The sequence below is a fragment of the Stegostoma tigrinum genome, chromosome 18 (assembly GCF_030684315.1).
Source record: "Stegostoma tigrinum isolate sSteTig4 chromosome 18, sSteTig4.hap1, whole genome shotgun sequence".
NCBI classification, from domain to species: domain Eukaryota; kingdom Metazoa; phylum Chordata; class Chondrichthyes; order Orectolobiformes; family Stegostomatidae; genus Stegostoma; species Stegostoma tigrinum.
In genome coordinates, this window is record NC_081371.1 from 7,033,649 (window position 1) to 7,050,202 (window position 16,554).

At 45.9% G+C, this 16,554-nt stretch overlaps 1 protein-coding gene across 4 annotated transcripts in view; it reads left to right on the forward strand.

Moving 5' to 3' along the window:
• Positions 1-16,554, forward strand: part of LOC125461119 (DENN domain-containing protein 5B-like) — a 266,830-nt gene that overhangs the window by 130,543 nt on the left and 119,733 nt on the right. For all 4 annotated transcript variants that reach the window (XM_059652281.1, XM_059652279.1, XM_059652280.1 and 1 more), the window contains one exon: positions 14,831-15,497. In XM_059652281.1, the coding sequence (XP_059508264.1) occupies positions 14,831-15,497 (667 nt within the window). The remainder of the gene's footprint in view (positions 1-14,830; positions 15,498-16,554) is intronic.

The window sequence follows — 16,554 nt, forward strand, 5'->3', positions numbered from 1 at the left end:
TTGGCCCTCTGACCCCCTGAAGAGCATCCAACCCAGTCCCACCCCCATACCCTACATTTCCTATGGCTAACCCACCTATCCTGCACATGCCTGGACACGACGGAACAATTTAATGTGGCCAATCCACCCCCTAACCTGCACATCGTTGGACTGCGGGAGGAAATGAAAGCACTCAGAGGGAACCCATGCAGACATGGGAGAACGTGCAAACTTCACGCAGTCACCCAAGAGTAGAATCGAACCCAGGTCCCTAGCGCTGTGAGGCAGCAGTTCCAACCACTGAGCTACCATGATGCCAAATGTCTTGTGATGAATGTTTGGAGAGACAGGTATCCACCAGAGTTTATAAGCGTAGGAAGTGACTTGATTGAGAGGTATAAGATTCTGAAGTGTCTTCACAGGATAGATGCATTGAGGATGTTTCCTGTTATGGATGAACCTACAACCAGGGGTTATTGTTCAAAAATCAGTCATCACCCATTTATTACAGAGAATAACCAAAATGTTTTCTCTCAGGGCACTGTGAGTCTTTTGAAACTCTTGTCCTGTAAAGGTGACAGAAGCAGAATACTGGAATAGTTTTGAGACAGAGGTACTTGCATTCTTAACAAAAACCAAAGAACTGCGGATGCTGTAAATCAGAAACAAAATCACAAGTTGCCGGAAAAGCTCAGCAGGTCTGGCAGCATCTGTGAAGAGGAATCCCAGTTAACACTTGAGGTCTGAGGAAGGGTCACCAGACCCAAAATTTTAACTCCGATTTCACCTCACAGACCCTGCCAGACCTGCTGAGCTTTTCCAGCAACTTCTGTTACTGTACTTAGATTCTTGTTGAGCGGGGGTTAGACAAGGGCATTTAGTTGGGAAAGGGTATCGGATAGGCAGGGATGTAGGTGTGATGTTACATTATCTTATTGAGTGGAACAGCAGGCTCAAGGAGCTGAATGGCCTACTGTTTCTTCTTGCTTGTATATATGTGTCCATGTCCAAGCGATGAGCTGCAACAAAGGAAGGCAATAGTTAGTTCAAATAGAGAACATGTTCATGAGGAAGCGAAAGAATGACGAAGCGATTGGGTTATTTAGGGAGAACTTGGTGAGCTAGCCACAACTTTTAGAATGGATTTTCCTCTGACATACAATGTTTATGTTCGGTAGTTAATCTACAGTAATATATTCCATGATTACATCACACAAACCCTTTTATTTTACAATGTGCTCATCAGACCAATTGTTTGAGGGATTATGAAATTGGGAAACTGCACCCTGCCGTGTAACAGGCCTTATTTCCAGATCTTCCCTCCATGCTCATTAGTATCTGTTGCACCCCATTCCAGCAATGTTTTTATTTTAAAATTCACATCCTTGTTTTCAAATCCTTCCATGGCTTAGTCTGTCCCTATCTCTCCTGCCAGTCTCTCCTCCTGCTGTACAACCCTCCAAACTAATCACCGTTGTCTAGAGCCACCTAGACTCGAAATGTTCGCATGCGTTCCCTCCATGGATAATGCCTGACCAGTGGTGATCTCTGGAATATTTTGTTTTCAGTCCCCTCATCTAATCCTGCCCTCTTGAACAACACCTATATTTGTCCCTCAGTTGCCTAAGGCCCTAAGCTGTGAAATTGCCACCCCCTCTCTCCCTCACTTAGCAGCTACTTAAAACCTCCTCTTTTGGCCTTAGACTGGAAAATTTACAAACGTTTACTTTGGCTTTCTGATATTTTACCAGCTGTGTTTGTGGACGTAGTGATATATTTGTTGCTCAAGGTGGGCATTAAGTTTTCTGCGATCCTACTAATTGTGTTTAATTTTTGTAAGTTGTATTTTTACACTAACATATCTTAAACAATTATTACAGAATCTCATTCCCTCCGTGCACAAATAAATGTTCCACAAGGGAAAATATGATATGTTATCATGTCCATTATACTTCAAATTTTTGCTTATTGATCACAGTTTTGTTATTGCATAAAATTTTGATGAATGTTTCCAGTTAAAGTCAGTGTGTGGGTCACATAGGTGTGTAGCAACTCCTGTGTGATACCCTCTAGGTCATCTCCTGCTTTATATTTTGTAAGTTCATTCTGGGGATATAAGCAGTTCTAGAAAAATCAACAAGCATTGCCCAACCCTGGTTACCATTTGGAAGTTAATGATTAGTAGACAGATTAAGTTACTGCAGTTGTATGGTGTCAGTACTGTTAAGGAGCGTGTTCCCATTGACACTGATGTGAAATGGTTCCAAGGTAGGGCAGTGTGGGGCTTGGAGGGGAACCTGATGCTCTCCTGTTAATGTTAGCTCTGCTTTGAAGTGTTGAACCCAACTTCATTAAAGAATGTGAGTAATGAATGTGTCAGTAGACTTGGTACTTCAGCGTTCGCTTGGACTTGTCAGTCCATTCCAATGGATTGGTGAACATTAATGAACCCACAGCAGTACGTGTGTGGGAGATTTATACATTGCGTGAAATAATGGGAAATGTTTGCGCCATTACTGTTCAACCACTACTTGGTGTAGTGACTGCCACGCACTGTGCTGACACGGGGACTGCTAAGATCCCACAAGGAGTACTGGGGCTAACTGTCCATTTATTCTACATTGGTGATTCAGTGTGAACGACTGCAGCAGAGAAATGAAATTACAAGACTTGGCCAGTGTAACAACTGTGCCATTTGCAGAAGATTGGTCTCAATATCGATAGTGGGGAGGGTGTTTGGAATGCTTGCCTTTACTGGTCAGTGCATTGAGCAGGAGTTGGGATGTCATATTGCAACTGTACAGGACATTGTTTAGGCCATTTTTGGAAATCTGGTCTCCTTAATAGAAGAAAGATGTTGCTAAACTTGAAAGGATGTAGAAAATATTGTTACATTGAAAATATTATAGAAAAGGATGTTGCTGGGGTTGGAGGGTTTGAGCAAAAGGAGAAGCTGACTAGCCTGGAGCTGTTTTCCCTGGAGTGTCAGAGGCATGTGGGATGTCCTTATGGAGGTTTATCAAATCACAAGGGGCAAGGGTAGAGTGCAGAGCCAAAGTCTTTTCCCCAGGGTAGGGGAGTCCAAAACAAGGCAGCAGCGGTTTAAGGTGAGAGGGGAAAAATATAAAAAGGACCTAAGGGTCAACTTTTTCATGCAGAAGATGGTGCACCTATGGAATGAGCTGCCAGAGGAAGTGTTGGAGGCTGGTACAAATGGAGAATTTAAAGTGCAATCTTGATTGGTATATGAATAGGAAAAGTTGAGAGGAATATGGGCCAAATGGCACTAGATTAATTTGGAAAATCTGGCCAGCATGGACAAGTTGGAGCGATGGGTCTATTTCCTTGCTGGACATCTCTATAACTCTAATATCCTTGAGCTCAGTTTCAACTTTCAGCCCTGAACTCATTGGTTTTTCTTCCAGGTTTCTCCTCCATGATCTTTCTGCATTGATATTAACTGTTAGACCTCTCAATTCCTCCTGCTGCCTCCAAAATATTAATACGGTGTGTTTCAGCCTCCAATTCCCTTCCTCTCATATCGAGTTTCTTCAGCAGCTTCTGTCTCACTCAGTAGGGTCCAGGGTTCTCCTGGTCCGATGTTGCTCAGTTGTCAGCATTCCCACTTGCTGAGTCAAATGGTTGTGGCTGTAAGTGTCGCTCTGTGCGTTGTATTTCAGTGGTGTTATCTTTGGGGCAAGACGGTGAAACAAGGCCCTTTTTACCTCTGCTGGACTAACGTCAACCACTACCTAAAGCACATGTCATCATCTCTTTGTTTATGGGATCCTCTCGTGCACAGATTGCCTGCCCTTCCCTCATTGTAACAGTGACCACACTTTTGCAATTCAAAGGAATGACGAATTGGTTGTTAAGGTGCTTTGGGAAACCTTGAGGTCAAGAAGCGTGCAAGCCTTTTTTTTAAAATGTCAACAGGCCTGTAAATAAAAAGTGATTCAAGCAGTGGTACTTTGTCTTTATAACTTGCAACTTAGTCCCGTGAGCTGACGGACAAAATTGATCACAGAGCATTGATTCCAGCAAATCTCCTTTGGAAATCTCATTTCAAGCCGGTTATAGAGAGGAGTTTTTACCAATCTAGTTAACAGCTCCTGCAGCCTGCAGCTGACAGTTCGGTCTCATGTCTCTGGGATTATGCAGTCCGACCATGGAGTTATCAAAGCCCATAGCCTAGGGGCAGGGTGACTCACTCTCAAAGAGATTTAATATGGGATGATTTAGCACGACTGAGGAGTAGTAGTAGTAGTGGTGAGTGGGTTTAGTGAAGTTGGTTTTCTCCGGGGGACATTGGGATAATATTGGGGTTGTTGCTGTCCAGCATTGTCCAGGCGCTGTGAGCAGGGGAGTATTACAGCCTGGACCATTTTCGGTCAGGAGGAGAGTTTTACGCTCATGCATGACTGTGTACTATGTATACAAGCTTCAACGCACTCTCCTTTTGTGATGAATGTCAAATATACAGGAGCTAGGCCATCTCAGAAATAAACAATCTGGGGCACTGGGCACTGCCTTCGTTATGAGATGATCCCATTAAAACCAGTATGGTCTGATTTATCTTTCCATGCAATCAACTGAGCCTCTCATAATACAGCTCAATTACTTTCAGACACATGTTGCTGGCATCATAATGTACGAGCTAACAGGTTATTGACCACCAGATGTTGCATTTGTTGCCATATCCTTCTTCTAGGTAGGACCTATGGGGACTGTTTAGTCTGGTGTGGTAGTAGGGAAACCACCTGGTGGCCTAACAACAAGTCCATGTTCTTCAAGGACCGCAACTCCACCTCCGCAGTGGTCAAGAACACCGTGACCGCGTCTCCCGCATTTCCCGCAACACATCCCTCCACCCCGTCCCCGCCACAACCGCCCCCAGAGGACCCTCCCTCATCCTCACACACCACCCCACCAACCTCGGGATACAACACATCATCCTCCGACACTTCCGCCATTTACAATCCGATCCCACCACCCAAGACATTTTTCCATCCCCTCCCCTGTCTGCTTTCCGGAGAGACCACTCTCTCCGTGACTCCCTTGTTCGCTCCACACTGCCCTCCAACCCCACCACACCCGGCACCTTCCCCTGCAACCGCAGGAAATGCTACACTTGTCCCCACACCTCCTCCCTCACCCCTATCCCAGGCCCCAAGATGACATTCCACATTAAGCAGAGGTTCACCTGCACATCTGCCAATGTGGTATACTGTATCCACTGTACACGGTGTGGCTACCTCTACATTGGGGAAACCAAGTGGAGGCTTGGGGACCGCTTTGCAGAACACCTCTGCTCGGTTTGCAATAAACAACTGCACCTCCCAGTCGCGAACCATTTTAACTCCCCCCTCCCATTCTTTAGATGACATGTCCATCATGGGCCTCCTGCAGTGCCACAATGATGCCACCTGAAGGTTGCAGGAACAGCAACTCATATTCCGCTTGGGAATCCTGCAGCCCAATGGTATCAATGTGGACTTCACCAGCTTCAAAATCTCCCCTTGCCATTGTATCCCAAAACCAGCCCAGTTCTTCCCCTCCCCCCACTGCATCCCAAAACCAGCCCAGCCCGTCCCCTGCCCCCACTGGATCCCAAAACCAGCCCAGCTTGTCCCCGCCTCCCTAACCTGTTCTTTCTCTCACCTATCCCCTCCTCCCACCTCAAGCTGCACCTCCATTTCCTACCTATTAACCTCATCCTTCCCCCTTGACCTGTCCGTCCTCTCTGGACTGACCTATCTCCTCCCTACCTCCCCACCTATACTCTCCTCTCCACCTATCTTCTTTTCTCTCCATCTTCGGTCCGCCTCCCCGTCTCTCCCTATTTATTTCAGAACCTTCTCCCCATCCCGCTCTCTGATGAAGGGTCTAAGCCCGAAATGTCAGCTTTTGTGCTCCTGAGATGCTGCTTGGCCTGCTGTGTTCATCCAACTTCACACTTTGTTAACAACAAGTAGCTTTTGATTTATTGCATAGACGGAACAAGATACCAGTAAATTAGTGGGATGGATATCGTTACAGAGGCTACGAGGAGACCTAGGTGGTAGGTCTTATCTCCTTCAAGATCTAGAGCTGTTCTGCCTTTCACCACCTAAATCCTTAAGATTTTGGCATTCATGCATCTCTGCGTTAACCCCTTCAGAACCATTACCTGATACAACATTCTCCTGCATGTATTGTTCCCCATCATTAACATTTGTACATTTATGCGTACAGTTACATATTCTACTACCCCATTTCCCCTAAGTTGCTGACTTCACAAATTCAGGCAGCCTGGGGGTCTCTTAGTTCTTCCAAAGCGCGTTTTCCTCGGACTTGGAAGATTGGTAGATCTTTGGCTCGGGAACTTTTGACCTTGGTTCTGTTCTTGACTGTGTGAGGTCATTAAGTCCTTTTGCTTCTTGGCTTTTCATATTTCATAGCTTTAGTCTCTTGGATGCCTTCTATGAGGGACCTTGTTTCTGCAGAAAAAGGCAATTGGTCAAGAATATTATTGAGGGAGCTTTTCACCTCATGAATTTCTTTCATAGAAGGCAGAAGTTCTGTGGAAATGGATATTTTCTTGCTGGCAATTTCATTTTGACAATATCCCAAACCTGTGGACAGAGATTGTCCCACCTTAGCAGTGCCTTCCATGCAATCGTGTGCAGCCCATTATCCATGCAAATAAAGCTCAACCTGGTGCCGATCTGTGCTAATGTATGTAGAGCCTATTTCAGTTTATTGGCTGGGTTGTACACCTACAAATTCCCACGTGTGAGCTGGTGAACCTAATATGTTTATTTCCTCACTTTGCTGCTGGAGGATTGCTGCTTATTCACCACGATCATCTCACTGCTACTGGTGCTTATTCCTTGGAAACTGAAGAATTGAAACGTTCCTCTTGAACTTTTTCACCTCATCATTTGAGGTCCAATTCATATCTGCTGTAATGATTTGTGTGCCAGGCTGTGTAGCCACTTGAAAGGCTTCAGTTTAAGGTTGATCAAGGAGATGAACAGGTCACAATGCTCATTCTCTTTCCATTAATTTTATGTCTTCCTGCTAAGTTTGCTAATTTTTGTCATCTGAACTCCTTTCAGTGTTGAAAGAGTCACATAATTGTGCAGCATGGAGACAGACTCTTTGGCCCAACTTTCTCTGCCAACCAGATATCTGAAATTAATCTACTCCCATTTGCCGGCATTTGGCCTAGATCTCTCTAAAACGTTCAGATTGAAGATCTGCTAAGTATTTCCATAAATGTATGTGTGTGTGAGAGAGACAATTGACTTGGCAACATTCCTAAGAGAGTTGCTTGGACATCTATTATCAGAGATAATGGGAACTGCAGATGCTGGAGAATCCAAGATAATAAAATGTGAGGCTGGATGAACACAGCAGGCCAAGCAGCATCTCAGGAGCACAAAAGCTGACATTTCGGGCCTAGACCTCTGATGAAGGGTCTAGGCCCGAAACGTCAGCTTTTGTGCTCCTGAGATGCTGCTTGGCCTGCTGTGTTCATCCAGCCTCACATTTTATTACTTGGACATCTTGTCCATTTGAAACAGAACCCTGCCCTTAACCCTAAGAAAGGCGACAGAGAAAATTATGTGAGAATATAACAAGGATGGGAATTTGAATTTTTTCCCCTGATTCATCATTTTGTTAAGATTCTCTGTTTTAATGTGAACATCTCTCGAATGAGCTGTCCACTTTCAGATGTCTTGTAATGTACGTCACCAACTGTTTTACCATTGCGTAATGCAATAAAGCTTTCATAATCTATTTACGTTTGGAGGTGAAACTTAAACTGATTTAAGAGCCAGGCTCCTGTGGGTAAGCAGCTGGCATTGGATATGCTTTAAAAGGAAGACAAGTCGGTGCATTTTCACAAAGTTGTCATGAGGAGGTGACTGACAGCAGCTTGTGGTCTACGTGAGACTCACAGCTATCACTGGTTGCTGCTGTTGTGTATGACATCAACCTAGCTGTTCTGTTTTCTATTCATTTTTTTGTGGGATGTGGGTGTCGCTGGCTGGCCAGCATTTCCTGCCCATCCCTAGATAACAGATCCCTTCGGGGTCTAGGCCCAAAACGTTCAACTTTCCTGCCCCTAAGATGCTGCTTGGCCTGCTGTGTTCATCCAGCTCCACACCTTGTTATCTCGGATTCTCCAGCATCTGCAGTTCCTGTTACCTCCTGCCCATCCCTAGTTGCCCTTGAGAAGGTGGTGGTGAGCTGCCTTCTTTGTCTTCGTAGAAGGCCAGTCGACACAAAATATGTAGTGTGTATTGATCCACAATCATTCGTGATTGCCCTCGCAATGATTTTAAAAAGAATAAAACGTCAGCCATGATCAAATGGCAAAGCAGATTCAATGGAATGAATGGCCTAATTCTGCTGCCTTTGATCATAATGAGCCTGGACTGGATGAGCTCAAAAAGATGCTGTTTTGGTCAACCATTGGCTGAGATCCAGTGTTAATGTCTGCTGACGTTGCCCGTCTGCTGTGCAGGACTGAAACCCCTCTGCTACCTTGATAAATTACAACAGGGATGACAAATGTTTCCCAATGCAGGGAGTACTGCGACACTGCCAGGTTCGCCAGGTGGGGAACCTCACCTTCACAACTTCCGAAAGACTGCACCGGCCCACCGAAGAATACCGGTGTTTTGCAACTGCATTTACTTGACACCTTCAATGAAACAAAACATCACAAAAAGCTCCACAGCAGCATCATGAACCATAACAGTGACACCAGGCCAGTTGAAAAGAGCATAAGAGCACAGAAGCCAAAAGCTTGGGGGGAAATTAGTTTTCAGGCATGCCATAAAGAAGGCGAAAAAAAGAGGTTGAGTGGATTTAGGAATTTCAAAGTTTATTCATTTTCTTTTAAGAAGGTCCCGAAATTTTACAAAAATGAGTGGAAATTGGATTGAATTCAGGACCTCTGAGATCTCCACGTTGACCTCCAGTGACCCAGGCTTGAAACCCCGTCAGTTATACAGTCCACCCCCTCTGGCAAAGCAGTGTAGGTAAATTCGGCCTTCATTAGTCAGCAATTGTGTCTTCACCTGTCGTGTTAGCAATAGAGAAAACCAATAAGATAATGTGTGTAAGGGATACCCACCAAAGTCGCAGTACTAAACATCAAGTAAAATTATACCACATGAAAGGAGGCGATTGAACCATTTGTGCCCATACTATTAGATGAGGTGCCATCCCACCCTCCTGAGCCACGTCTGTAGCCCTGCAGGTCAGAACACTTCAAGTGGACATACAGGTGCTTTTTAAATGTGAGAGACTTTCTATTTCTCCAGTCCTTTCAGACCTTGAGTTCCTGAACATTATTCTCCTCTCGATGTAGAAGTGCTGCCCTGTCTCCTCTCTAATCCTTTAACCCATCACTTTGTTCCCCCTAGCTTTTGACCCCCTTGGTTATTGACTAAACAAAACAAAAGCAAAAGAACTGCAAATGTTGTAAATCCGAAACTAAAACAAAAATTGCTGGAAAAGCTGAGCAGCATCTGCGAAGAGAAATCAGGGTTATCTTTTTGGGTCCGGTGGCCCTTCCTCAGTATTTACCATATCTAGGCTCCTGTAGGAAACTTGCTTCGAAGACAGGGTTCTGAATCCTGAGTGGAAAGATGCAAGAGGTTGAGTTTCGTTGAGAATTGTGACCTTTAGCCTAGTGCTGCTCATGCCAATTTTATTCTGATCACCAAAAATGAAACTGCACTAGTGTGTTCAGAATGCCGTTTTGTCCTGGTGAGTCAGAGTATTAAAAGGAACATGCTTGTCAAAAAAGGACAAAAGATGGCTGGTAAGGAAGGATCAACTTGGCAGTTTGTCCTGACCCACACTCACGCCAGCCAACTGCTTCCTTCCCAACCTCATCTCTCTCTCCACCTCTTTTTCTCTCCATCTCTCCCATCACCCTATGCAAAAATCCACCGCTACACGCACCCCTCCCAAAGCTGCCTTGTAAACTTTCCCTGGAAGCCAACAGAAAATCAGGGCTGTTGACCAGAAAATAAACACAAAAGAAGTCTAAGATAATAAAGTGTGAAGCTGGATGAACACAGCAAGCCAAGCAGTATCTCAGGAGCACAAAAGCTGACGTTTCGGGCCTAGACCCTTCATCAGAGAGGGGGATGGGGAGAGGGTTCTGGAATAAATAGGGAGAGAAGGGGAGGCGGACCGAAGATGGAGAGAAAAGAAGATAGGTGGAGAGGAGAGTATAGGTGGGGAGGTAGGGAGGGGATAGGTCAGTCCAGGGAAGACGGACAGGTCAAGGAGGCGGGATGAGGTTAGTAGGTAGGAAATGGAGGTGCGGCTTGAGGTGGGAGGAAGGGATGGGTGAGAGGAAGAACAGATTAGGGAGGCAGAGACAGGCTGGGCTGGTTTTGGGATGCAGTGGGGGGAGGGGAAGAGCTGGGCTGGTTGTGTGATGCAGTGGGTGGAGGGGACGAACTGGGCTGGTTTTGGGATGCAGTGGGGGAAGGGGAGATTTTGAAGCTGGTGAAGTCCACATTGATACCATTGGGCTGCAGGGTTCCCAAGCGGAATATGAGTTGCTGTTCCTGCAACCTTCAGGTGGCATCATTGTGGCACTGCAGGAGGCCCATGATGGACATGTCATCTAAAGAATGGGAGGGGGAGTTAAAATGGTTCGCGACTGGGAGGTGCAGTTGCTTATTGCGAACCAAGCGGAGGTGTTCTGCAAAGCGGTCCCCAAGCCTCCGCTTGGTTTCCCCAATGTAGAGGTAGCCACACCGGGTACAATGGATACAGTATACCACATTGGCAGATGTGCAGGTGAACCTCTGCTTAATGTGGAAAGTCATCTTGGGGCCTGGGATAGGGGTGAGGGAGGAGGTGTGGGGGCGAGTGTAGCACTTCCTGCAGTTGCAGGGGAAGGTGCCGGGCATGGTGGGGTTGGAGGGCAGTGTGGAGCGAACAAGGGAGTCACGGAGCGAGTGGTCTCTCCGGAAAGCAGACAAGGGTGGGGATGGAAAAATGTCTTGGATGGTGGGGTCGGATTGTAGATGGCGGAAGTGTCGGAGGATGATGCGTTGTATCCGGAGGTTGGTGGGGTGGTGTGTGAGAACGAGTGGGATCCTCTTTGGGCAGTTGTGGCAGAGGCATGGTGTGAGGGATGTGTTGCGTGAAATGCGGGAGACGCGGTCAAGGGTGTTCTCGACCGCTGTGGGGGGAAAGTTGTGGTCCTTGAAGAACTTGGACATCTGGGATGTGCAGGAGTGGAATGCCTCATCGTGGGAGCAGATGCGGCGGCGGCAGAGGAATTGGGAATAGGGGATGGAATTTTTGCAGGAGGGTGGGTGGGAGGAGGTGTATTCTACTAGAAAAGCCTCTCTCCTACTTCTTCAGCCAACTGAACCCAGGGTGGAATTGTCAGGTTAAATGACAATTACTTTCTCTTATATTTTTACTGAGAAGACAGATACTTTGTTAAGGAGGTTAGAAGTTTTGTAACGGTGTGGTTAATTTCTAGTATCCATAACTATGATATTTCTCCATGATAATAGGTTGCAAGTTTTGCTTCTGAGATACACATTGCTTCAGCATACTGTGCCAAGCATGCAAACTGCAGCATCTTAATACCAGCTGATATGGCTGGCATTCCTATTGCATGAACCAGCCATCCCCGTCCCCCAGTAGCTCTAGTATTGATCTTAGATGAGTCATTGTATGCCAGAATGACGCAAGCTAAGAAGTTTGTTGACAGCCGGAAGCAGCAACCAACAGAGAATACCACTTAGACTGCGGTTTGCCGCCCCCTGCTGACTGGCCACCTTGCAGCGCTGGAGGAACGTCGTGGAAATGTCCCCTTCCCACCCATTTGGAATTCAGGAGACACATTTTCAAAAGCAATGAAAGGAACACATTGGGGACCATAAGTGTACCAACGCACCCTCGATAGGCAACCTGGTGGAGAAAGGTAAAACATGCACCCTTAGTGCATTAATGCTGACCTTGGAACGTGTAGATCTGAATTTGAATCTCCATCTCGATGTCTTCTCCTGCAGCCTTGAAAAGACAGGAATGAGATCTGAGGAGTGCCTTAGAGATGGGAGTGGTATGCATCTTGTCATGACATGCAGCCCTCCAACCACAATATCTTAGGAATGAAATATCTTGCCTTCATTTATATATATAACATAATTAAACTTCACCTAACTCTCCATTGACTCCTATTGTGAAAGGAAAGGAATATTGTGTTTGTATAGCACTCTTAATGGCTTCAGAGCATCTGTAAGAGTTCTGTAACCAATGAAGCACTGACTGTTCAGAGTGTAATTACTGATGTAGTATAGAGAAATACTTCTACCATCTTGTGCACAACAAGTATCTACAAACCACAATAAGATAAATGAGCAAGTAATCTGTTTTTTCAGATTGAGAGATGTATTTTGGCCAGCATACCAGGGACAGCTCCCTTTCTGTTTGCAACATTTGATATCCACAGCGAGGGCGATTTAACATCTCGTTTAGAGACAGGCAGTGTCTCCAAGAGTGAAGCATTCTGGGTATTGGACCCATGGCCTCTAGCTCAAACGATAGTGCACCCATTCAGATGAAAATGATAGAAAACGCAATCCCCAGTTTCTGACTCTTGAAGTGTTTTGGCAGGTGTTCAGCTTAAGTTTTTGTTGTGTCCCCTTAAGTAAAAACTGTTTTCTGGTTGTTGTAAGTTATATCTTAAGGTCAACAGGTTCACCTGTGCCATCAAGCTGTCTGAACTATGGACAAGACTGCTTTTCAGTCAGTGAAGAAGTTCTTTTTCTTTACTCATGGGGCATAGGATGTTGTATCACTGGTTGGACTAGCGTTTATTTCCTATCCCTAGTTACCCTTGAGAAGGTGGCTGTCAACTGCCTTCTTGAACTGCTGCAGTCCATGTGCTGTATGTGGACCCACAATGCCATTAGGGATGAAATTCCAGGATTTTCCCTATGTCATTGAAGAAACGGCGATGTATTTCCCAGTCAGGATGGTGAGTGGCTTGGAGCCCAGCTTGCAGGTTGTGGTGTTCCCATGTGTCAGCTGCTGTTATTCCTTCTAGATGGAAGTGGTCCTTGGTTTGGAAGATGCAGTTTAAGGATCTTTGGTGAATTTCTGCAGTGCATCTTGTAGATAGTACACACTGCTGCTACTGAGCATCGGTGGTAGAGGGAGTGGATACTTGTGGATGTGATGCCAATCAAGTGGGCTGCTTTGTCCTGGATGGTTTTAAGATTAAGTGTTGTTGGAACTGTACCCATACAGGCAAGTGGGGAGTATCCCATCACATTCCTGACTTGTGCCTTGTAGATGGCAGACAATCTTTGGGGATTGGGGAGGTGAGTTATTCACTGCAGGATTCCCAGCGTCTGACCTGCCCTTACAGCCATTGTGCTCATAAGGCTAGCACAGTTCAATTTCTGGTCAATGGTAATTCCTTAGGATGTTGATATTGGGGCCTCCAGCATTAATGTTTTACTGTTGTTGTTTCTCATCTTGGCCACAAATGAAACCTAACCTGGTGCCATCCACCTTGAGTCCCCCTTTCAGTCTCTGTTTTTTCACATTTCAAATCGATGATGACAAGGTGTTTAATGTCATCAATGTAACTCCCGCTGTTTTGAATATTGTAAAGTATAGTTTTAAATTTTGTTGGGTGCATGTCTCATTGACCATTTGTATGTATAAGCATGTTATATTTTAGATTATGACTGATGCCATCAAAATGCTCATTGTCAAACATTATACTGCTTCAAAGTAATGTGGTGCTGGAAATGTTGAAGCAGATTCTATTCATTGAATGGTGGCGCATTAAGATGGCCTAAAGCAGAAGGCTCGAGGTTTAATTTGCAATCTGTGATGATGTCTGCTGTTTCTGTAATTGGGATGTCACATTCATCCTGATCTAGTGAGAGGGGAAATCAGCCAGGTTTTGTGCCTTCAACAATCATTGTCCCGAATCATTACTTGTCCGGAGATCGGCTGATCAGGCTTGTAGAACTGTCTCTGCCCAACAAGGGAGTCTGTACTATAGGAAGCTAAGGGCTGAAAATGGGCCAAAAAGAAGACCAAAGCATGATGCTGCACTTCTGGAACACCATTTGTGACTTTAGGAATTCCCAAAGTGCTTTGCAACCAAAAGCCTTTCAAAAGTGTTTAAGGTGCAGGACTAACACAGCCAATTTGCCCACAGCTACACCCCACTCTCAGCAATGTCATAATACTCAAATGCTCTGCTTTAGATTTGAGAAGAGGGATAAATATTGACCAGGATACCTGGAGGAAATGTCTGCTCTTATAAACAGGATTATTGGGTCTGTTACATGAGCCTGAGGGGACGTGTGAGGCCTCAGTTATCCAACAGCCAGCACCTTTAACAGTGCTGCACTCCCCCAGCGCTGCACTGCAGTGTCAGCATAGATTGTATGCTCAGGGGCTTGAACTCAGAGCCTTTCAAATCAAAGAGGAGCATTGTGTCAAACAGGTCATGGTTGACAACTGTTCATAATATAAATCATAAACAAATGGGCCTGATTTTGAACATTCAACTCAGGTGCTGGGTGTCCTTGCAACATGACAGCATTGAGAATGACCAAAGACACTGCGACAGTCATTGTCCACAACTTCCCTCCTCCCCTGGCAAGGGAAACACTGGATGACATATTCACTCCAGGACCAGGCTTCCTCAGGGTGAACTACGAGGCCTAGGGAGAGGATGTTTTAAGTTCATGGAAAGTGCTATTGGCTAAGTTTTTAGGTGTTTGTAGATGTTCTCTGTATTTAAAATGTACAATTTTGTTTTGCCCTTTACCCAACCCCTCAACAGCTTTGCATGCCGAAAGGACTTTCCTTCAGAACGCAGTCCGAGAGCAGAGACCCGCAGTTCCATTCCTTCCTCATCACTCGCGAGGACGGCTCGCGCACCTATGGCTTTGTGCTCACCTTCTATGAAGAGGTCACCTGCAAGCAGATCTGCAGCGCCATGCAGACGCTGTACCAGATGCACAACGTGGAACAGTACAGCAGCGTTTATGCCTCGTCCTCTTGCAGCATGGACTCGCTGGCAAGCAGCATCGACGACGGCGACAGCACGTCCCTGGCGAAGCTTCAGCGGTACAACTCGTACGACATCAGCCGGGACACCCTGTATGTGTCGAAGTGCATCTGCCTCATCACCCCACTTCCCTTCATGCAGGCCTCTCGGAAGTTCCTGCTGCAGCTGCACAAGGCAGTGACCTCCCAGCAGCCGCCACCCCTCCCCTTGGAGAGCTACATTCATAACATCCTCTACGAGGTTCCCCTGCCCCCTCCTGGTCGCTCACTGAAGTTCTCCGGGGTCTACGGGCCCGTTATCTGCCAACGGCCAGGGCTGAGTGAGTTGCCGCTGTTTGACTTCGCGCTGAGGGAAGCCTTTGAGTTGTTGGGCTTGGAAAATCTGGTTCAGCTCTTCACGTGCGTGCTTCTAGAGATGCAGATTCTTCTGTACTCACAAGGTAAGCAGGTTCAAGGTCAGCGATGACCCTCAACTTTGCCAATTCACTGTGCGGCTGGAAGTAGTTCGATTCGGTGCGTGGGTTAGCGCTCAGATTGCATTGAGGGATGAAATTAGCAAATGCCGAATAAGTAAGCCAGCTGGTTGTAGTTGGTGAGGTATTTTTGTTTCTCTTTTTAAAAAATACGTTCATGGGACGTGGGTATCGCTGGCCAGACCAGCATTTATTGCCCACTGCACTTACCCAGAAGGCAGTTCAGATTCGTCAATCACATGTAGGCCAGACCAGCTAAAGTTGGCACATTTCCTTCCTGAGAGCGCTTCAGTGAACTAAATACATTTTTACAATAAGCAGGAAAGCTTGACGTTTTGGGTCGGGACCCTTCTTCAGAAATGAGGGACGGGAAGGGGATTCTGAAATAAATAGGGAGACAGGGGGAGGCGGAGAGAAGATGGATAGAGGAGAAGATAGGGTGATGCCAAGCTTTCCTGCTCGTCTGATGCTGCTTGGCCTGTTGTGTTCATCCAGCTTCACACCGTGTTATCTCAGATTCTCCAACATCGGCAGTTCCTACTATCTCTTTACAATAATTGATCCTGGTTGTGTGGTTACTATTAGGCTAGACTTTTAATTCAGATTTCCATTGAATTCAGTCTTTGCTGTGGTGGGATTTAAACCCACATCCCTGGCACATTACCCTGCAGCTCTGGCTTACAAGGCAAGTGATACTACCGCTATACCATTATCTCCACCATCACCAGTTATACATTAATTAAAAGATGCAGAGAGTGGGTTAATGGATGACTTTCAGATCAGTCAATCAGAGATGACTTTGTCAGCTTAACACACTTGTCTTGTTTCTAAGAGTACTTGTGCACTGGGGCTCTTTTGCTGCAGTGGTAGTGCCCCTATCTCTGAGTCTGGAGGCCCATGGACAAGTCCCGTTTGCTCCAGAGGTGTGTGTAATAGCATTTCTGAACAGGTTGGTTTAAACAAAAACGTGTACACTCTGTCAGTATTGAGGTAGATCCAGGTAAACTCTCTGGCCTCTTCTCGT